Genomic DNA, 22454 nt, shown 5'->3' on the forward strand with positions numbered 1-22454 from the left:
TTCTTTCCTTCCCTCCCCTTTCCTTTTCCCTCCTTCCTTCCTTTCCTTCCTTCCCTTTCTTCCCTTCCTTCCTTCCTTCCTTGCTTGCTTTCCTTCCTTTCTTCCCTTTCTTCCCTCCTCTCCTCTCCTCTCCTTCCTTCCTTCCTTCCTTCCTTCCTTGCTTGCTTTCCTTCCTTTCTTCCCTTCTTTCCTCTCCTCTCCTTCCTTCCTTCCTTCCTTTCTTCAGCTGGCCTCAGACTCATCATGGACTGAGACTGACCCTCCCCCTCCTGCCTCACAGATGCTAGGTTTACAGGCATGTACACTACACCCAATTTAGACCATGTTGGAGGTTGAGTTTAAGGTTTTGTACGCTTCAGGAAAGCACTCTGCCAGTGAGCCTATCCCTTTCGTTTGTGCCACGCCTCCACAGACTATCATCTAGAAACTCTGCCCTGAAGCTGGGATTCAGAGGGAATGAGCTGAGTGACAGGAATACCGGGGTCCCTATGCCACGACCTCCTGGCCATCACCCTTGCATGCCGCCACACAGGCACTTTCCCCTCTTGCTAGAAGATATGGCTGGAGCTGCTGCACCACCAAGGGGCTATGGTGGCAGGCGGTCTTCGTATCTTTACGAAATCCCGTCTGCTTCCTAGAAAGTGGAGGGCACCAAACCCAGAGACCCCAGGACTTTTGTCTGGAGGAACAGAAGACTGAGGTGGGTGGCTGTCTTCATGCCGCCTGAGCTCTGTCCCAGTTTACCAAGGTGTCCTAGGTGCTCTCACTGAGAAAGAAAGTACTGCCAAAAGCAGGCGGTATTTTTAGCCAGTGACAGGAGCGTCGCTTTTCTTATGGTCTGAGTCATGCCCTGAACCCTATCTGGGAGCTGTTTTCCTTGTAAACAGACCCCCTGATAAGAGCAGGTAGTAGAGGAATTGGCCCTATCCCCAGCACCAAAACTATACAGACTCAAAGAGGAATCTCCAAGTTAAGGGAGCATCTTCTCCACATATACCCAAGAGCAGGTCGAGGCCAGCTTTGCAGACCAGGGAGGGTGTGATTCTAGTCTCTCACCAGAGCAAACTCTTCTCATTGACTTTCGGAGGTTCAGAAACGAGCCTGCCCAGGGGCTGTCGAGTCTCGAGTGTTTTTATTTTTACAGCACCTCTGCGATTTGACGTCTGTACTTGCTTTGCTCAAATGTTCGTGATGCCCGTCTTGTTTTGAATTAAGTTATTTTTAAATCCAATAATGCATTTTAAAAAGACATTTCAGATCACTGCTGGAGATAGAAGCTCAATATCACTCACCAGAAATAGAAGATAACTGAGAATCCATGTCATGGAAGTGAAGCAGGGTTGTTCAGTTCTATAGGCTGGTCTGATTTAGGCTCTAGGGGGTGAGCAGCGATTGTTCCTTCCTTATTCCAGAACGAGGGCAAAAAATTGTGACCACCTCACTGTGCTCATCAAAACGAGGCAAAATCATTGAAAAGGCAGTATGTGAGCCTGGACGCTTCATTCAGTGGTAAAGTGACGGCTTGCATGCGTGAAGCCCTAGGTTTGATGATTAATAACAACAATAATAATGATAATAATAATAATAATGGTCAAGTGTAGTGGTGCGAGCCTGTAGTTCCAGCACTCAGGAGACAGAGGCAGTGGGATCAGGAGTTCAGGGAAATCCTCTACTAAAAAGCAAGTTTGAGACCAACCTTGGCTACATGAGACCCTGCCTCAAAATAATAATAATAATAATAAAGCCATAGCTTACAGAAGGGTATTGGATAAAAACCATCCAATATCAAGTCAATATGGCCCCACTTTAGCAAAAGATCTGTATGCTTTATGTTACCACAGGGAGCATGGGTATGTGGTATCATGCCCAACTAGGAAGGGAAACAGGACATCATATTCCTGACTCCTGAGCCAGGGCACTCAGAGGGCAAGGTCTGCATCTCATGCCGGGTGGCGTGTGACCAAGTCTTCATGTCTTCCCTTTCTAGACATGGAACAGACAGAAGGAAGTCCCTCTGAGGACAGGATCACTGTCTCTCCAACTGCTGGGAATCTTGGGCCACCAGGAAGTCAGAGCACTACAGAGGAGGTGGCTGAAGGCACAGCTGGGACAAGTGTGAAAGAAGGGTCTCCAGGTGAGGCAGGACAGCAGTGTGAAGCCGCATCTGAGGGTACGGTGTCAGGGCGGCGCCCAGAGGATGAAAACGGATCCAAAGAGCTCACGGCAGACACGCAAGAGGAGGCCAGTGGGAAGGAGGGAGCCAAGGCTGAGCTTGCAGAGGAGGAGGGCGGGAAGGAAGAGACCACCACGGCTTCTGAGGGAGAGGCTGGCAAGAAAGAAGAGACAACACCGGAACCCAGTGAGGTTAAAGGGAAAGAGGAGACCACGCCGACCTCGGAGGCGCAGAAAGCTGACGGAAAGGAGGCTGATCTGGACGCTAAGGACAAATCGGATGTGAATGATAAAGTCAAGCCTGAACCCAAGGATGGTGTTGAGGCAGAGGCTACTGTTGAAAAGGCTGAGACGGAATCTCAGCAGAAGGCTGATGTAAAAGACCAGGCCAACGCTGAACTTGAGGCAGCTGATGGGACAGAGACCGGAAGTGACGCAAAGGAGCTGCAGGTGAGCAGGGATGAATGAGGGTTTCAAGTCTCCTCTTCCCTGGAATTAAAGCCTCCCCGATTCCCTTGTTCATCTGGGGTGTTGTTGTTGTTATTACTACTACAAAACACCCAAGCAAATCTATTTAAAGAGGGGGGATTATTTTGGCTCATGATTTCAGAGGTTTCAGTCCTGGCTTCATTGCTTTGAGGTCTATGCTAAGGCAGAAAGACGGAGAAAGGGCACCAGGATAGAGAAAAACTTTTCCCCATGGCAGTCAAGGAACAGGAGACAGGGAGAAGAAATCTCAGATCATAAGATATTCCCCTTGCTGGGGAGATGGTTCCTTGGGTAAAAACTCCTGCTATGCGAGAAGAAGCACCTGGGTTCAAATCCTCAGAACGCATGGATGAGCCAGGCACAGGGGCACACATCTGAAATCCCAGGGTGCCTGATGGGAGGCAAAGACAGGAGAATCCTATTATGCACAGCCCAAGAACAAAGAGAACTTGTCTCAAAGAAGAAAAAGAAAGGATTACACCTGAGGTTCTCCTCTGATCTATGCACACATGTGCATGCACACACTGTGGCTTGTGTGTGTCCATATTCACACACGTAAACACATTTACACACACACACACTGTGGCATGCCTATGGCCATACTCACACACATAAATGCACACACACACACTGTGGCATGTCTGTGCCCATACACACATAAATGCATTCACACACACATACACAAACACATCACAAACATACATGCATCACTTGAAAGATATGCCCTTCAAAAGCACACCCCTCGTGGATAGATCCTCTCACTAGGTCCCTACCTCCTATAATAACTCATTCAATTACGAACTTGTTGCCAATGCGATAGTCTATTGGTGAGGTTGGCGCCCTCATGACACAAGTACCCCTCAGTAGAGGATGTAGCCGCTTTCTATCCAAACAATACCTCGGGAAAGCACAGTCTTCCCCCAGCAGGTACCAAGATCCTGGGAGTGGGACTCGGGGAAGGAGATTGTGGCTCAGACTGCCTTCCGAATCTTTCTGAAGTCCTTAGAAAGCCTTGGGTAGCTGCCCACACAGATCCCGTTCATCCCAGGAGCTGGGGAGTCCCACAGAAGAGCAGGAGCAGGGAAAGGAGAAAGAATCAGAAGAAAGGGCAGCGGTGATTCCCAGCTCCCCCGAGGAGTGGCCTGAGAGCCCCACAGATGAGGGACCCAGCCTCAGCCCAGGTAAGGGAGATCCCAGCATGCCACAAGGCTGACTTGAGGAAGGAAGCTGCAAGGAGCCCATGACAGAGCCTCAGCTTCCTCCTGCTCTGTTCCGTCCATCCAGATGGCTTGGGTCCAGACTCCACAGCGTCTGGAGAGACCAGTCCTTCGGCCAGGTAAGGCCAAGCCCCAGAACTCGGACCTCTCCTATCCCCTGCTCATCACCTCTCTCTCTGGGCCTCCCCAGAACCTGATTTCCAGATATTCCAGGATTCCTGGCCCTCAGCCTTGTATCCCAGACAGATCCCAGGAAACAAAGAGTGAGAGGCATGGGAGACATCTGGTCTACCTCCTACTCCATGGCTGAAGCCTCTTCAGGCCCCATGACTCCAGCTCTCTCAGTGTTAGCCAAAAGAATGACCAGAAAGCCTGAGTTTGGATGAGGGCTCTGCCGCTTACCAGTCATGTGTCCTTGGCTGTGTCACTAAGCCTCTTCTCATCTGTGAAGGGGACATGACAATTGTAAGGACCTCACAAGGCTATTGTAGCTCCAATGATGCATGAGCAGAAAGCCCCTGACGTCCAGGAAGTGCTAGACAGCCAGGCTTGTTCTTCCATGGCACCCAGTCTCTTCCTTGTTCCCATTTTACAGATGGGAAAGCTGAGGTTCAGAGAAGTAAGGGGACAGCCCCAAGATCACACAGGAAATAAGAACAAAGCAAGGCTCCAAACTCATTTCAGAGCCCAGGCCTAATCTAGTTCCATCCCAATATGGCCTAGGCAGACCACAAGCTCCCCAGAATTAGCCTGAGTCTGCTCATTGCTCTTTGGCTCGTCCAGTGCTAGGCACAGGATAGGTGTGTACCAGTTAAGCACAGGTCTGTCCATAGCAGAGACCTCTGCCCCATCAGCCAGCCAGCCCCCACCCCGCAGAGCTGCTCTGGACTCAGTGGTGTCGGTTCACTCCCCGTTCATGCTTCTGTGACCTCTCCATGTAGTGAGTCTTCACCCAGTGATGTGCCCCAGAGCCCCACGGAGCCCCCATCCTCGGTGGAAAAGAAGGAGAGAGCACCAGAACGCAGGGTGTCGGTCCCTACCCGGCCCCGGGGACCCCGTGCACAGAATCGCAAAGCCATCGTGGACAAGTTCGGCGGGTAGGATGCAAACCAGGAGCCAGGGTGGGCTGAGATTTTCCCTGGGGTCTGTGGATGGGGCTAACGGAGGGAGGGAGGCCTGGGGGCCAGCGGAAACCATCACCTGTAGCCTGAGATTCCCCAAAAAGGACTGTTTATGGTATCTAGCCTCTCCCCTCACAGGGCAGCCTCGGGCCCCACTGCACTGTTCCGGAACACAAAGGCAGCCGGGGCAGCCATTGGTGGTGTTAAGAACATGCTTTTGGAGTGGTGCCGGGCCATGACAAGAAACTATGAGGTGGGCATGGGCTGGGGATACAGAAGGGGCAGGGGACACCTTTCTCCAGGGCAAGTGTGCCGCGGAGAATCTGAGGGTCCAGATTCCAAAGGATGGGAAAGGCAAAGCCCAGACCCTCTGGCCCAAGGTCGCTTAGGTCTTTCGTTCCCTGTCCGTCTATCTCAGCACGTGGACATCCAGAACTTCTCCTCCAGCTGGAGCAGCGGCATGGCCTTCTGTGCCCTCATCCACAAGTTTTTCCCAGACGCCTTCGACTATGCAGAGCTGGACCCAGCAAAGCGCAGGCACAACTTCACGCTAGCCTTCTCCACTGCAGAGTAAGCCCCAGTCCTGGGATGGCAGAGTCGGGAGGGAAGTGGGTGGCCTCAGAGGGGTCTGGGGAGGCACACAGGATGCGTGCCGGTAATCAACCTTGTATCTGAGGGGTTTTAAAAGCACCTTTAGGTCAATGGCTCAAACAAAGAAAACTATGTTCCATTGTGGCTTCTGTTCTAAATGAAGAGACAGGTCCTAAGAACATACATGCAGGTGACATATAATGACAGGCAGCGACAGGTGCCCTGAAGAACATTCAAGAGTCCGGGGAGATATTTCAGTTGGTAAAATGCTTGCTGCACAACCTTGAGGACCTGAGTTCCACCCCAGGACCTGTGTAAAATGCCCAAGTGTGCCCTAGACAGGCAGATCTCTGGAATTTGTTGACCATACTAGTCTAATTGGTGAGAGACCAAGACTCAGATAGCTTGACGGGTGGCTCCTGAGGTGCAACACCCTACACACATGTGCACACCAACACACACATTCACAGAAAATTCAAAATTCAAGCAGAATAAAGGAGAGAAGACAGGTAGGCCTTCTGGTTTTGGACAGGGGGGTACAGGAACTGTGGGGTCAGATTTTAACTCTGTGTAACCTTGGACATGCCCAAGGTCCCCCACATCCCATGATGTTTCCCCCTTGTACAGAGATAAGAACTCGGTAACATAATTAAGTTCCTGGACCCCATAACAGGGCCAAACCCACAGCAAGCCCTTCAAAAGCTCTTGACTGCATTGCTATCATTATAATGAATGATAGGGTACCGTGATAATCACCATTCACCCTGGGTCCTGGAGGGGTGTTATTGCCGAGGCTCACATAGCCACATGCCAAGGGCAGTGTAAGGAAGAGTGAGACTGGAGGGGGAAACTGGGTCAAAGATAAGACTTTGAACAAGGGGTGTGGGGACACATGGCTATATTCCCCACACTCAGGAGGTGGAGGCAAGAGGACCTCAAGTTCCAGGCCCACCTGGGGATATGCAGTGAGAGCCTATCTTAAAACAAAACCAACCAACTAACCAACCAAACAAGCATGGTTGCCAGAGTGGCGAAAAGGGGTTGGGGTTCCTGCCACCTTCAAGCTCCTACCTCCAACCTGGGAAATGACACAGAAAGAAACTTCTGAGTCACTGGTGGAGACAGGGTTGTGCAGAGGGTGGGGTAGGAAGATAATACAGACTAGGAAATGTTAGGGTCTGGAGACCCAGGCCCATCGAAATTATAGGTTCCCTGCAGGGACCTCAGGCACCACACTCCCAGCTGTTACACTCTTTCACCTTGGGCAAAGCACCAAACCCTCTGAGCTCAGTTCTTCCTCTGCTTGTTAGAGATAAAGAGGAGTAACTGAGACCGTCTCCCGGGGTCACCCGATAAGACACCTGGCACCGGGCAGGGAGGCCCCAGCCGTGATTAGCCAAGCTTATCAGCCTCAGCAGAGCCAGGGCTATCAAGTAGCCTCCAAATGTAGCCAAGATGTTAGAAAATGAGGACTTGCTGGGTCCCCTGCCTTCTAGACACACACAGAGCAGTCACACAAATGTTCTCTGTCGACTGCTATGGAGCACCCTATTAAAAACGATCGGGGGTCCTCTCTAGCGTGGAGTGGCCCTTTTCTGCTCTCACCAATCTGATAGAGCTTCTGCTTCATGGGCTTGGTTACTGTTGGCCCCGTGAGGGCAGAGTTTTGGCTGACAAACAGAAGACTGTTAGCACACAGTAGGCGCTTACAAAATAGGTGATCTCACTGATGAGAGCTGTTAAGGTTGCTGCAAGCCAGCACTCTAGGGAGGGCTCATGCTCTGTCCCTAATCCACAGCACAGCTGTGCTCGTGTTCGAGGAGGAAGAGAATACAGACTAGAAAACGTGAGGCTCTGGAGACCCAGGCCCATCGAAATTGTAGGTCCCCTGCAGGGACCTCAGGTACCACACTCCACGCACACTGGGTTGGCTGACCCAATGGCCTTCACTTGCCTGGACCCGTCTCCTGGGCTCCCTCTTCACCTTTGACCCTATGCCCCTCCTTCTGCCCTCTCCTCAGGAAACTAGCCGACTGTGCCCAGCTGCTGGAAGTGGATGACATGGTGCGGCTAGCCGTGCCCGACTCCAAGTGTGTCTACACCTACATCCAGGAGCTGTACCGTAGCCTCGTGCAGAAAGGGCTGGTGAAGACGAAAAAGAAATGAAGGGCAAAGTCGTGCTGGTGGAGGAAGCAAGGTGGGGACAGCCGACAGCCATGGCCTTGAGGTGCTTCTGAGGTGCTTCACGCCGCCAGGCGCGAAACAGGTGGCTCCAGTCCCGGTGTCATTAAAAGTGCTTTTGTAAAGTTCCTCTCGTTCCTTGATGCTCCCCGCACCCCAACGAGCCACACGTGTGTGCAATAGGCAGCGGCCAAAAATAAAAAGAAGCCTGCATTTGGAGCTGTGGGTGGCAGTTTCCCAGCCCCCCCCCTCCACGTCTCCCCCACAGTGGGGGGATTTCTAGACAGGAAGTAGACCATCTCTAGAAATCTCACCCAACTGGGCTGCCGCACCCGGCCAGTAAGTGGCGCTCTCGAGATGGATGGCAATTCTAACTCGATGGTTTTCAAATGAAACAAATCCCTCCCAGTGTGTCTGAAGTTTCCGCCTTGTGTTAACGCCACTGTGTTGAAGCTCAGTGGGTGAGAGAGCACTGGTCTGGCGTCCATGAAGCTGTGGGTTCATTCCCTAGCACCAGCGAGGGGAAATCAGACAGGCTGCCCAGGCTATAGGAAGAAATGTGGCCTCTGCTGACTGACAGATGTCCATTGGAAGGCGTCCTGAGGATGGTCCACTCAGGGCCAGCATTCCTGATCGTGTGTGGACAATAGCCACTAGAAGCAGGGTCACACTCTTTATCAGTCCTCAGCCAGCCCTCCTTCTAATGAAACATTTAACCCAAGCAGCTCAGAAGGCAAAAGGTACAGGCCACCAAGCCAGATGGGTGGCCTTGGTTGAATCCTTAGGACCTACATAGTGAAGGAGAAAACTCTCTCCCAAGAAATGTTCTTGTACCTCTGCTCCCAGGCCTTGGTGTGCTCACCCACCGTACACAAAGACTCAAAATGAAAATGCAACAAAAGCTTTAAAAAAAAAAAAAAACCCTTTCCTCTCATGGAAAACTTAGCTGAACTCTGGGATTCATCTGTGAAGTCAATGGCAGACAAGCGCACACATTTTGTGGAGCTCCCTGGACTAGAGGTTAGAGGTACACAAACCCCTTCTTGAGGCCTAGCCCCCAGAAACGTAGCCAGTCAGAGAGCAAGCCGTCTAGAACCCTGAAGTCTGGTTCCTGGATGGAGTTTAAATTCTTCATTTTGAGATTCACCAGCGCAAAAACAAAATGATTAACACTTAAGTCGGGGCATGCCTATAACAAGCATGGCTGATTCCAATCACTCAGCAGTGAATTTGGCTCCTTCTGTGTGCCCAGCCTTCTAGCCATGGTCCTGTCTTCCTTCTTCCTTGGTGCCTGGGCCCTGAGACATTCAGGTTTCTGCCAGATGGAGAATGGGAAAGCAGGCCCGAAACTGTGCGGACCTAACTTGCACTGGCTTTGGGAGCAGCCAAGCATGTGGGAATGGCACCTCTACCACCAGATGACTTGGGGAAGGAGCACACTCCACACAGGCCTCCCCCCCCCACACACACACACTAGGCACATTTATTCATAATTAGTAGCCACAAAGGAAAATGTGATCAGAGGATAGTCCTCCAAAGGCCTCTGATGCCAGTCCTGATACACACCCACTAAGCAGAAGATCTAGGCAGAGAGGCCTGAGAAGGAGAGCTAAGAGGGCCTGTCCTCTCCAAACATAAGGGTGAACTCTTCTGCGTTTCTCTTGAACATCTCTGGGTTCTGGATCAGGAGCTCAACAAGTTCCAACCGCACAGGCTCTTCTGGATTGGGTTTACCCACCAGCACAATGAGGGCCTCCAAGACTGGGGAGAGAGAACAGAGAGGGGGGTCAGTGCCAAGGAGGAGCATGGGAGCTGGCACCCAGTTACCGAGCTTCGGGCAAGGGGCTGGAGGTTAAAATACACAGACACACACAGACAGAGAGACAGCGACACGGGTCATCCTTGAATTCCCCAAGAATGCCTCCTTTATTGTGTTCAGGGGCAGATTATATAGAGACAGGCACGCCCCAGCCAAACCCACCAGAAACCACTCTCTTGCCATCAGGAACTTCTGCGGGTCTTGTGCTCAGAGCAGCTGTAGGCACTCAGATCAGGGGATTACAAGAAATTCAGGATCTGGGGTCTCACTGCTCCCAACAATTTTCTTTTTTTTTTTTTTTTTTTTTCTCTCTCTCTCTCTCTCTCTCTCTCTCTCTCTCTCTCTCTCTCTCTGTGTGTGTGTGTGTGTGTGTGTGTGTGCGCGCGCACACACGCGTGCGTGTGTGTGCCCATACATGTACAGATGCTCTTGGAGGCCAGAACAGGGAGTTGGATACCCTCGGGCTGGAGTTAGAGGGCGTCGAGAGGGGCCTAATGTGGGTGCTGGGAACTGAACTGTCCTCAGCAAGAACAGCAATCGTTCTTAACTGAAGAGCCACGTCTCAAACACCCTGGTTTTCTGCTAGGTTGGAATTTTAAAGAAACTTTTATTTGAGGTGAAGGAGTTCTAAACTAAAGACTGAAAACCGTTCCCACCCCAGTGGCTTTTAATCTTTCTCAGCTGCGCACGAACCATGGCTCAGTTTCTCGGTCACACCTGAAGAGTATCCTGACCGTCCAGTATCTCAGGAAGCATCCCTTCATCCCACAGGCTCACCTAGACTTTATTCAGCTTTAAAATGTGCTTGATCGGGAGAGATGGCTCATCTGATAAGAGCATTAACTGCTCTTCTAAAAGTCCTGAGTTCACTTGGTGAACTCATAACTCTACAACTGTAGTCCCAGGGGATCCAATGCCCTCTTTGCTGCGCATACACGCAGACAAAACATCCACATATATAAAATACATAAGTAAATAAATGTATTTATTTGGACTGTGTGGTGACTCGGCAGGTAAGAGCACTACACTTGGTTCCCAGCCTTTACATGGCACCTCACAATTGTCTGTCGCTCCAGTCCCAGGGTTCCAACACCCTCTTCTGGCCTTCACCGGCACCAGACGTGCATATGGTGCAGAGACATACATGTAGACAAAGGATACATACATATTAAATAAATAAATGGTTAAACATTTTTATTTATACAGTCTTAAGTTTCTACACATGAGTATCTTGCCTCTGTGTGCATGTGCGCCACATGCATGCAGTACCTGTAACGGCCAGAAGAGGGCACTGGGCTTCCTGGAACCGGAATGACGGATGGCTGGGAGCCATCGCCTGAGGTCTGGAACCAAACAAACCCAGGTCCTCTGCAGACACGCCTTGCGCTCTTAACTTTGGAGTCACCTATCCGGCATTTGTTTATTTCCTTTTGACTCAGGGGCTAATGTAGTCCAAGTAGACCTCAAATTTGTTATGCAATTGAGAATGAGCTTTTGAAATTAACTTATTTGTGTGTAGGTGACACGTGGGAATCCGACACATACACACACCACAGAGCTTGTGCAGAGGCTCATGTGGCATGGAAGACAAGCACTCCACCAACCGACTCACACCCCTCTCCCTATCTCTTCTCTTTAAGCCTTTAACTCAAACTAAGCCCCAAACATCCCCACACAATGGCCCCCATCTACACGAACCCTCTTCTGGGCAAGGCCAGCCCTACCTTGGTAGGTCTTGGTGTGAGGCTTCCAGTTCCTGATGCTGATGAGGGGCAGGCACACCAGCCCATCCTCCCTGACGTTGGGGTGGTAGATCTTGGTGATGAATTTCAAAGTGGGAGGCTTTAATGGATAATCCCTGGGGAAATCGATCCGCAGACGGAAAGCCTTGAGGTTATAGGGAGGTTGTTCCTGGTCAAAGAGAAGACACTGAGTTCTGTTCTGATGATGCAACCCCCTGAAAGATGGATTTTCTCCAAGGGCTTTGATCTGGTTCCCTCCCTTTCCCATCCCTGGATCCCGGGTTTCTCTATTCTGCTCCCAGGAAGATATGAGCGTTTGGCAACTGCCTTAGAAATGAGAGGAAGGACAGACTTACATAAGACCATTGGACAAAAAAATCTGACCCTGGGTTTCACCCTGTTGTCCTGTGTGAGCCACCTCCCGTCCCTGAACCTCAGTTTCCTCAACTGAAAAATGGGACAGAAAACAGACAGACACGTGAGAAGGAGATGCCCAGGATGGAGAAGAGGCGGCCATGAGAGCAGAGTGTGTGAGTGTGTGTGTGAAATGGTTGAAGAACGAAGTTACTAATTGAAAATGGTGCAGATGCTATGGAAAACCAGAAAGCAGTTCTCCAAAAATCAAAATGGGAGCCATCAGTTCCACTTTGGGAGATATTCCTCAAAGAATTTTTTTTTTTTTTTTTTTAGATTTCCTTATTTTATGTGTGTGAGTGCCCGCATAGAAGTCAGAAGGCGTTGACTCTCCTGAGATTGGAGTTATAGACAGTTGTGGGCCAGTGCTCTTAACTTCTGAACCATTTCTCTAGGGCTCCCCAAGAATCTTTTGTTGTTGTTGTTGTTTTGTTTTTCAAGACAGGCTCTCTCTGTGTAGTCTTTGCTGTACTGCAAATCACTATGTAGACCAAGCTAGCCTCGAGCTCACAGAGATCCGCCTGCCTCTGCCTTCAGAGTGCTGGGACTAAAGGCGTGTGCCACCACCACCCAGAAGAATTTTTTTTTTAATAAAATCACTTTAACCTAATGAAGTCACAAATAAAAATATCACGGAGTTAAGGTAGCCACTCACATAAACGTTTGTCCAGTCCCAAACTCCATACATCTCAATGAACTTCACAGCTAGAGCAACCTTTCTGAACCATGCAACTTCCCTTAGGTTTTCTGTTTTGTTTTAATTTATTCTTCTCTCATATAATCCATTCTGACCAAAGCCTCCCCTCCCTCCCTCCACCCTTCCCAGTCGTGGGGTCCTCCTCCTGCTTCCCTTCAGAACAGAGCAGGCCTCCCAGCGACAGCAAATGATTAGGGATTTACACATTCACTTTCGGTTACATTCTTACACTCAGCAGAGACACAAAAGGAAAACTACAACAGGGTTGAAACTGGAAAACCATCAGTTTTATATCCTCCGCCATGACTCCTGTGTCCTTCTACCTGCACCCTGTCCACCCTGTCCGTCTTCATCGCCTAATACCACCTGCTCTTGGTCTCCTTTCAAATGTCACACTGTGCTCACCCTATAGCTGTTTGCATGAAGACACTATAGACCAGGATCTGCATGTGAGAAAGAACATTCTGGTTGGCTTGGTTTGCTTTGAGTGGCCCCACTTTCCAGGTCTATCCATTTGCCTGCAAATTTCATGGTTACATTTTCCTATACAGCTGAAGAAGACAAATAATAGAGACACATAATACATGCTAGGGTCACTTAATACATGCTAGAGACACATAATACATTCTAGAGACACATAATACATGCTAGAGGCACTTAATACATGCTAGAGACACATAATACATGCTAGGGGCACTTAATACATGCTAGGGGCACATAATACATGCTAGGGGCACTTAATACATGCTAGAGACACATAATACATGCTAGGGGCACTTAATACATGATAGAGACACATAATACATGCTAGGGGCACTTAATACATGATAGAGACACATAATACATGCTAGGGGCACTTAATACATGATAGAGACACATAATACATGCTAGAGACACATAATACATTCTAGAGACACATAATACATTCTAGAGACACATAATACATGCTAGAGACACATAATACATGCTAGAGATACTTAATACATGCTAGAGACACATAATACACACTAGAGACACTTAATACAAGCTAGAGACACATAATACATACTAGAGACACATAATACATGCTAGAGACACTTAATACATGCTACAACTTGGAGTAATATTGAAGACATCACGATAACTGAAATAAGCTAGATTTTAAAAAAACTGGCGGATGACAAGCTCCTAGCATTACGCCTGATTGTTTCCATGGGCGCTGAGGGTTGAACTCAGGCCATCATAAGCACCAACTGAGCCTTGCCTGTTTTTGATACTGTTTGTCTGCTTCATCTTCTTTGGTGGACTTGGTAGCTACCGGTTTGAAGGAGAGATGTCCTCTTAAGTCCAAAGTTTCTGTTGTTGTGTTCATTGCTCTGACTGGACTTGAAGGAATTGGTCCAGAGGCCTTTAACATACACCACAACCTCCAGAAAGAGATCCCAGGTCAAAGGACAATCTCACCTAGGCCTGACCCTCCCTGCCCATGCTAGCCTACGTCACCCCCTACTTAAGAGGGGACACTCACAGGCAGCAGGAGCATGTTCCACACCAGCACGTTGTCATCATTGCTAGACAGGTCCCGCAGGTACGGTGGAAGTTGTTCCAAAAGATCCTCCAACTCCTGTAGGGGTCACATGGGGGGACAGTGGGCCAAGTGCCCATAACCCCAGCCCCCGACCGGCAGCCATGCAGCAAGCCCAAACAGGATATCCCAAGAGCAGAAAGCAAAAGGTCAGAGCCTGTTGTGGAATATTTGCTTACACTGTGTGAAGATGTGTCACTGTGATTGGTTTAATAAAGAACTGACTGGCCAATAGCTAGGGGGGAGAGAATAGGAGGAACTTCCGGACAGAGAAGGGAACTCAGGATGAAGCCAGGCAGGCAGCAACACGACATCCAATACAGAAGAGAGGTAACCAAGCCACATGGCAGAACGTAGATTACTAAAAACAGGTTAATTTTAGTCATATGACATAGATGGGAAACGCCTAAGCTAAGGCCAAGCTTTCATAATTAATAAGTCTTCATGCTGTTGTTTGTGAGCTGGTGGCCCACAGGAAAACCCAACTTCGAGAGCCACCGCTTAGGGAGCACTTGGTGTGATCACTCAACACAGCTGATTTCAGCCTCACCCCAGCCCCGGAGGCCCCAGCATGCGAATCAGCTGATCACTGCTCTCAAATATTGAGAACTTGGGAGGAAGCTCTCCTAGAAACCTTTCTTTCTGAAAGCAAGGTACCTAACTCTGTCCTCTTAGCCCGCTTCCTGGAAAGTCACGGAGTCCCGTTTCCTCTCTCTGTCTTCAGTGATACTGCTGAGTTTCCAGCACCATATGCACTGGCAGAACAAAGACAAGGACATCACCCATCCATACCCCTCCACCACCCCACCGCAGGGATAAGGGACTGACCCAGGCTGCCCCTAATAAGGACCTCTGCGTGACACATGGTAACCAGGGGTTCTCAGAAATGTGGCCCAGTCAATTGGGCATCCCTGATTCTCCCAGAAACAGTATCCTGAGTATCCCCTGTGGACCCTTGATGAAGACAGGGTGCAGCCCTCAAGAACATCTTTGGGGTAATGGAGGGAACTCAGATTGAAGGGTGTGGATAGTGTGGATAGACATGATCAGGAAGGAGGGAAGAGGGGGAACAGGAGCACTTCACAGAGGTCGCATGCCGTGAGATGGGCCTTGAGGAGTAGTTGGAGCCCACCAGGCAGAAAAGCAGAACGCCAAAACCGAGGGCCCAGGCAAAACAAGGTGTGCAGATGCCCCTGGAATATTAATAGTTATTACAGCAAAAGGGCTTCATGGCTAAGTACATTTGGGAAAGTTGAGCTAAACAGCTTCGTCACTACAGAACAACCCAGAGTTTGTGGATTTGGTTTGGTTAGTGCCGTACTGGGGATGGAACTAAGTGCCTAGAATATACTAGGTGGTACCCTACCACTGAACCACACCCCCCAGCATGCCCAGAGTCTCCAGTTACCAGAGTGCATCTGACCAAGGGACCTCACCCATGGAACTCCAGATCTTCTCATTGTGTGTGTATGGGAGGGGGGATGATGACACACGGGGCGTTGTAAAACACACATTCAAGGCGGCTCAGTCCTCTGGGACAAGGAATAGGTACAAACTGCTGGTTCTCATGCAAGGATGCCTTTACCCACTAGGGCACATTTGCCAATATCTAGAACATCTTCCCTTATCCCAAATGGGGTAAGTGCTACCACAGTTCAGCAGGTAACGTCCAGATGCTGAGGAAACATCCTGCAAAGAATTATCTGGTCCCAAGGGTCAACAGAGATAAGGTTGGGAAATGCTTGTGTAAACACAGGCAAAGTTCCCCTGCCCAGGGGGTTCGAGGTGGAGTCCTTTGCTGCAGTAAGCCTTCTGTACTCCCTCTCCACACACATAAACTTCCCACACTCCCTTCTATCTCTCAGCCTCTCTTCCACGTCTAGTCATGCCAACAAATTGCTTCCTGTGCCTCCTACTTAGAACCATGACCACACATTTGCCTCTTCTACCTCACTATAACTATCTTCTAGAGCTTGGGCAAGAAGAGAGGCTTACATAAAGCACAGATCTTGAGCGGACATGTTCTGGGCTGGAGATGCAGCTTAGTTGGTAGAGTGCTCGGCAAGTGTGAAGCCCTGGGTTCAATTCCCAGCCCTGCATAAAACTTGATCAAGTGTTACACATCACTGATCCCAGGACTTAAGAGGTGGAGGCAGAAAATCGAGAAATTAAAGGTTCAGCAGTTAGAGGCCACTTATTGCTCTAACCCAGAGGACCTGGGTTCAATTCCCAGCACCCACATGGTGACTAACAACTATCTCCGTAACAACCAGTTACAGGGGATCTGATATTCTCTTTTGCCTCTGCTAGCACCAGGCATGCAGGTGATTCACAGACATACATGCAGGCAGAACACCCATATACATAAAATAAAAGCAATAATTTTAAAAAAAGAAATTAAAGCTCATTGTCAGCTACATATCAAATTTGAGACCAACCCAGACTACATAAAATCTATCTCAAAAAAAAAAAAAATACCGAAGGGGAATTTTCTCTCTTACCACTGGGAATACTTAGTTCTCATTTGTTTTGGTTTATTCTGCCATGCCTTGCTCATAATTGCTGAAATCCAAGCTAGGGCACGCAGCTCCTCCCAAAGCCTGCTAGTAAGTCACCTGACTTAGAGGAACTGAAAGTGAAAACACAAAGGCCATTAAAGGCCCTGTGAGTTAGAGTCTCTTCAGTCTGGGCTCAAATTCCAGCCCAGTCACTCCCGCTGAATACCTGAACAGCACTGGTCAGCCATGTTCTCTCTCATATCTCAGTTTCCTCCTCTGTGAAATGGGAAGACACAATTATCTCACAGAGCCGCTATAAAAATTAGATAAAAAACTGCCTGGCACTCAGGGTTCTGGAAGCAATGCAAGGCAGTCCATCTCTTAGCACTGAGGTAGCAAACCCCCTCTGCCCCATTTTGCGCCAGCCTTCAAATTTTAGTTCTGGAATGAGTCAGCTCTGGCCTTTTCCAATTTAAAGAATTTCCCTTTGTAGAGCTGACAACAACGGCCACCCTTTTACTCTCGTGAAACAGCCTTTCCCTAAATTCGGCAGACTGGAGGGGCGATTGGGGAAGACTTAAAGCCTGGGTGTGCCAGCCCCAGCTCACCAGCGTTTCTCCGCTAGGATCTCCAACCGCGGCTCCCTTCAGCCCTCTAGATGGTCCTAAGGAAACTACCCCCTTCCCATTCTTCCAGATCGTACTCAAACAGGGTCCCAGAAGGAAACGAAAGCTCAAAAGGAATACGATTTTTGTTCCTTTTCTGCCCCCTGCCGCCTGACACTGCGCTCGTACAAAATAGGCATTTAGCATCTGTAGCGGACTGCGTGTGAACCTAACAGGGCATAAATTGGAATTTCTCATCCAGGGACTATTCTGTATACATTCTTTCCAGGGACCGCCCATCCCGTCTGCATCTCTAACAGTAGGTGGCGCAACAGAACCCTTCTGTGCCTGAGATAACGCCCCACTAATAAATTTTTAGCAGAATTGAAACTGAAACCACTTTGGGGAGCTAGTTCATTCTCACCCACACACCCACACATTCACCCTAGTACAACTTGGAAAGCTAGTGACAGCTCTTGTCTTGTGTGTCCATCCTAGCGCGCGCGCACACAGGCACACACACATACATCCCGACCGCCTCTTCTCATTCCTTCATTGGGAGAGGGTGAAGATGCCTGGGTTTCAGCCCACCCTGGTACCCCTAATAAGCAAAAGCGCTCAGAGATCAGCCGGAGGAAACGGAAGGCGCAGAGCATGAGGCGAGGGCACTAGAAAGGAGTCGTCTTCAATGCGCCTACCTTCGCTACTCGCTTGCTGGCTGTCATCTCGGGTCCGAGTGTGGGGCACCAGCAGACTCCCGCAGGTCCTGGCTCTCTGAATCACAGGTCCGGAGCCACACCCACGCCCCGCTCCACCCACACGGACCCTAGCTACTCCCCACCCCTTCGGGAGATACCTGGAGAACACATCGAGTGCCCAGATCCGTGGCCTTGAATCCCAGGAACTCAGCCCCCACCGTCGGAACGCACGGCTTCCCTTGGTTCCTGAGTCCCACCGGGAACGTCGCGCAGGAGCGGGGATGGAGTCCATCCCGAGCCTTCACCAGCCCCCTCGACGCCGAGAACATACTCGCCGTGCAAACTTAGCTCTGCTGCGGGACTCTCTGTTACCTCCGCAATGGGATAGCCGACCTAACCCCCACCTCAGAGCCCTGGACCACGTCACTTTGCCTTTTTAGGCCCAGTGCCCCATCCTAAAGGCAAGTAAGGGACCGGTGTAAACTGATGCCCTCCAAGGAACGCTCCCTTCGCTGTGTGGGATCCCAGTGCAGCCCAGCAGTTGGGCCTAGACGTCACAGCAGAGGCTTCATTTAGGTTGCTTGGTGCTGAGCGCCGCATGAGGTGCTGTTGGACCCATTCACTTTTAGTTCGGGGCACTCTGTCGACCTGTAGTCCTTTACTCCGCAGAACACCTAGTAGGTCGCTGCTGGATGGCGGTTTGGAAAACGGATGGTGGGAGAAGTCTCAAGATAGATTTCAGGAGCCTATTTTATATTATTACCAGCCAATCACAAACTATGGACCTATGGTGTGTTCTCACGAACAGTCGAGAGTACCCGCCCCTCTGAGCAAGGGCAAAGACGTCTTGTACTAGCCCAAGATGAGCCACGGTGGATTAGCAGCCCCACCCCCCCAAATATTGAACAGCATCTGGAAGAAATTCTGCTGCTGTGATGAAACTGCTGAGGAGCCCACCTTCCGCGCTTCACCCAGAAATTAGTATATTTTGAACCCCAAGTTTTGACCCAGTATGCCACATAATTTTTTTTTAATCTGTCTGGGAACCAAATGTCTGCTTTGCTTCGTTTGCAGGATAATTCTGCTATTAATTCAGTAGCTTTTACCAGGTACCTCCTAAATGATGACAATAAACAGGTCACCATCAGCAATCCCTCAATATAGGTAGGGGGATGAGGAAGCAGGCGTTTGTACCCATTTCTAGTCAGTCTTAGTTAACAAGCACTTACTACTGTGTGCCAGGGACTGTCTAGGGAACACAGCAGGCTGAGAAAGTGTGGTGTCTGTCCTCAGAGAAGCTCTCAGGAAGTTGAAACACACAGAATCCAGACTCTGAACTTTTGTGTGTTTGTAGTTTTTGGTTTTGTGTTTTGTTGTTTGTTTGTTTTTGTTTTTTTGAGATAGAGTCTTTTCACTATGTAGTCCTGACTGGCCTGGAACTTGGAACTTGCTGTGGACCAGGCTGCCCTAGAACTCAGAGATCTGCCCACCTCTGCCTCCTGAATGCTGGGTTTAAAGGCCTGCACCTCCACACCCAGCTAAGTCTCTGAATTTTTATTAATAATAACATTAAGAATCACTCAGTCCTCTGGAGGTAGGAGGAGACTCACTTGATCTCCTGTGGAGGGGGCAGAGGCTTTCTGGATGACAGAAACTAGTTAGCTAGTAATTAATATTCGCATGGCAAACATTCTCATTTCTTTGTGTTTGGGTCCTAGGGACTCTTCTATTTCCTTATGAAATATACAACAAATCATTGTTAATGAAAATTTCCCTACCATGCTACAAAATGTAAAAACCCAGGGCTTCTGGGAGCCTGGAGAGGCGGTCCAGCAATTAAGGGCATGTGTTGCCCTCCCAGCAACCTGGGTCCAGTTCCTAGAATCCACATGGCAGCTCACAGACCATCCATAATTCCTGGAAATCAGACATCCTCTTGTGGTGCACAGATATGCAGGCAAAACAATCATGCATACAAAATAAAATAAAAAACTTTTAAAAAACATAAAAGAGAAAAGAAAGAACTCAGGGTTGGAGAGATGACAGAGCAAGAAAAGTTGTTGGCTGCCAAACCTGGCTTCCTGGAATCCACGCGGCAGAAGGGAAAGGAGAGAGCTGAACGCTTTGGGTTGTTTTCTGACCTCCACGAACACACACACACACTAAAGAAAACCTAGTAGGAAAGCACGCTTGAATGCCTCCTTTTTATCTAACCATATTTCGTATCCATTACCCATCTCCCTCTGTCCTTCCTGTCTGCTAGTCTTGCTCATTTCCTAGTAATATCTATTCTGTTCTCTGCTTCCGTGGGAACTCCTTCGAGCTTCCATACAGGGAATGAGCTGACGAAGGTGCCTCACACCCTACCACTCAAGAGATGGAGACAGGAGAATTGGGAGTTTAAGGCCAGTTAGGGCTAATATGAGAGTTGGCAGCTAGTTTGGGTTACATGAGACCCTGTCTCAAACACACAAACAGAACAGAAAACCCACATTCGAGTTACAATACGTAGTGTTTGTCTTTCTGTGTCTGACTTATTTCATTTATGACACCCAACACCCATGGAATAAAATTGAAGTAGAAATTTTGAATGAAATAGTTACCCATTCAGAACTGTGCACTAATACTCATTTTGAAAGGTTACAGATGAATGTTTAAATTTTTAAGCTCCATTGTATTTCACGTGCATGAGTGCCTTTTATGTGACTGTATGTGTGGGTACCAAATATATGCCTGACGCTGGAGGCGTCGGTGGAGGGCATCGGATCCCCTAGAAAGGTTGTGAGGCTCCTGGGTCCTCTGCGAGAGCAGTACATGCTCTTAATTGCTGCGTCATCTCTCCAGCTCCTAAATATGCTCTTCCAAAGAAAATTGTTTTTAAAAGAGGGAAATTTAAAAAAATAGAAAATAGAAATAAATAATTCATAACGGATGTTCTAAAGCTTTGACATTATGGGCTATCTAATTGGCTCCCCTGAGCTGTCTTAGGAGTTGGTACGAGATCATAATAACTTGCTTAAATACAAACCTTTTAACCCAGGGCCTGATTTATAACAAACCTAGACCTCAACAATATAAAACTCAACATGTCATCAGGAGGTGATGTTTTATTCCAGCACTCTGGAGGCAGAGGCAGGTGGATCTCTGTGTTCGAGGTTAGCCTGGTCTACAGAGAGAGTTCCAGGACAGCCAGGCCTACACAGAAAAACCCTGTCTGGGAGCGGGGGCAGGGAGAAAGAAAATAAATCAACATTGTTGTTATTTTCTTTATCGTCATCATTCAGTTCGGTGACTTCCAGTGTAGGTGAATCCCCCAAAGGGATGCAAACATCTATAAAGGGTTTAAGTAACAAAGCAAAACTGGGGTCGCAGTTCAATAAATAAGCAGAGAGCTCATTTAATAGGAATAAGGCCAGGCTTCCATCTCCAAGGCTCCAGAATGCACAGTCACGGATTGAAAAGGCATTTTCTGCTTTTGTTTTGCTTAATCTTGGTATGTGATGTTTATTATTTAAAAAAAAAAAACTTCAAGTATTTTTTAGACAATAAAGGTTTGTTTTGGTTATTGGGTTTCGGTTTCGGTTTTGGTGGTTTTTTTTTTTTTTTTTTTTTTTTTTTTTTTTTTTGAGACTAGAGAGATGAGATGGTCCGGTGGTTAGGATCACAAACACCTGCAACTCCAGCTCTGAGGCATCCAACGACTTTGTCCAGCCTCCACAGGCAACTCTACTCACACAGATATACACACTATTAAAAATAAAATACAGCCGGGCGATGGTGGCGCACGCCTTTAATCCCAGCACTCGGGAGGCAGAGGCAGGCAGATCTCTGTGAGTTCGAGACCAGCCTGGTCTATAGAGCTAGTTCCAGGACAGGCTCCAAAGCCACAGAGAAACCCTGTCTCGAAAAACCAAAATAAATAAATAAATAAAAATACAATAAATCTTTTGATTAACAAAAACCTTTCATGTTCTCAAGTTCTTTGGTTTATCTTTGAGTTCTCGGAGATAAATAATCAGCTTAATGCTCATCCATCTTTGTTTGTTTTCTGTTTTTTTGAGATGGAGTTTCACATCCTTGACTGTCCTGGCATTGCTCTTTAGACCAGGCTGGCCTCAAACTCACAGCAGTCCTCCTGCCTCTGCTTCCCAAATGCTGGGATTAAAGGTGTGTGCCACCACCACCCGAAAGTCTTTAGTATCTCACACATGCAAATTTCCTTTATTTTATTTATTTTTTTTTTTTGAGGCAGGGTCTCCTATAAACCCCAGGTGATCTCTAACTTGATATTTAGGTAAGGCTGGTCCTTTGGCCTCAGCCTCCTGCGTGCTGAGGTCCCAGGCGTATGTAATCATGCTACTATGCTGTCTCTACCTCCCATTTTTAACAAGGAGGGCAGAAAGGCTTCACTACACACTTCGCAGGGAGACTTTAGTGACGCCGTTTTGCATTCTTTATGTTGGTTTTAGCAACATTCCCTTTAGGGCTGCGCTCTGATTTTCGTGGCTGTTTTTTGTCTTGTTTCCCTTCCTCCTTTAAAAAAAAAAAATCTAAATTGGCTGAGTGGTAGTGGCACACACTTTTAATCCCAGCACTCAGGAGACAGGGGCAGGCACATTTGTGAGTTTGAGGCCATCCTAGTCTAC

General features: G+C 48.6%; 2 protein-coding genes across 6 annotated transcripts; one reads left to right on the plus strand and one right to left on the minus strand.

Moving 5' to 3' along the window:
• The first annotated feature begins 1167 nt into the window (after positions 1–1167).
• On the plus strand, positions 1168–8740 carry Smtnl1 (smoothelin like 1). The gene is made up of 6 exons (XM_050120916.1): positions 1168–2622; positions 3710–3842; positions 3946–3997; positions 4820–4975; positions 5138–5569; positions 7612–8740. Exons 1-6 carry the CDS (start codon positions 1990–1992, stop codon positions 7754–7756), a joined length of 1551 nt encoding a protein of 516 aa, XP_049976873.1. The 5' UTR covers positions 1168–1989; the 3' UTR covers positions 7757–8740.
• Positions 8741–8874: 134 nt separating this feature from the next.
• Positions 8875–18827, minus strand: Ube2l6 (ubiquitin conjugating enzyme E2 L6). Of its 5 annotated transcripts, none has more exons than XM_050120885.1 (4): positions 17967–18827; positions 13951–14046; positions 11315–11501; positions 8875–9532 (listed from the first exon to the last, which is right to left on the minus strand). In XM_050120885.1, the coding sequence occupies exons 1-4, from the start codon at positions 18135–18137 to the stop codon at positions 9381–9383; spliced, it is 606 nt and encodes a 201-aa protein (XP_049976842.1). In that variant the 5' UTR covers positions 18138–18827; the 3' UTR covers positions 8875–9380. The 5 variants fall into 5 exon arrangements, with proteins under 5 accessions (XP_049976842.1, XP_049976856.1, XP_049976835.1 ...); XM_050120899.1 differs by lacking the exon at positions 17967–18827 and adding an exon at positions 17809–17958; XM_050120878.1 differs by lacking the exon at positions 17967–18827 and adding an exon at positions 17114–17332.
• Positions 18828–22454: the final 3627 nt, after the last annotated feature.

The sequence above is a fragment of the Alexandromys fortis genome, unplaced genomic scaffold (genome assembly GCF_014885135.2).
Source record: "Alexandromys fortis isolate MF-2015 unplaced genomic scaffold, M_Fortis_MF-2015_v1.1 scaffold_8_1_9099942, whole genome shotgun sequence".
In the NCBI taxonomy this organism is placed as follows: domain Eukaryota; kingdom Metazoa; phylum Chordata; class Mammalia; order Rodentia; family Cricetidae; genus Alexandromys; species Alexandromys fortis.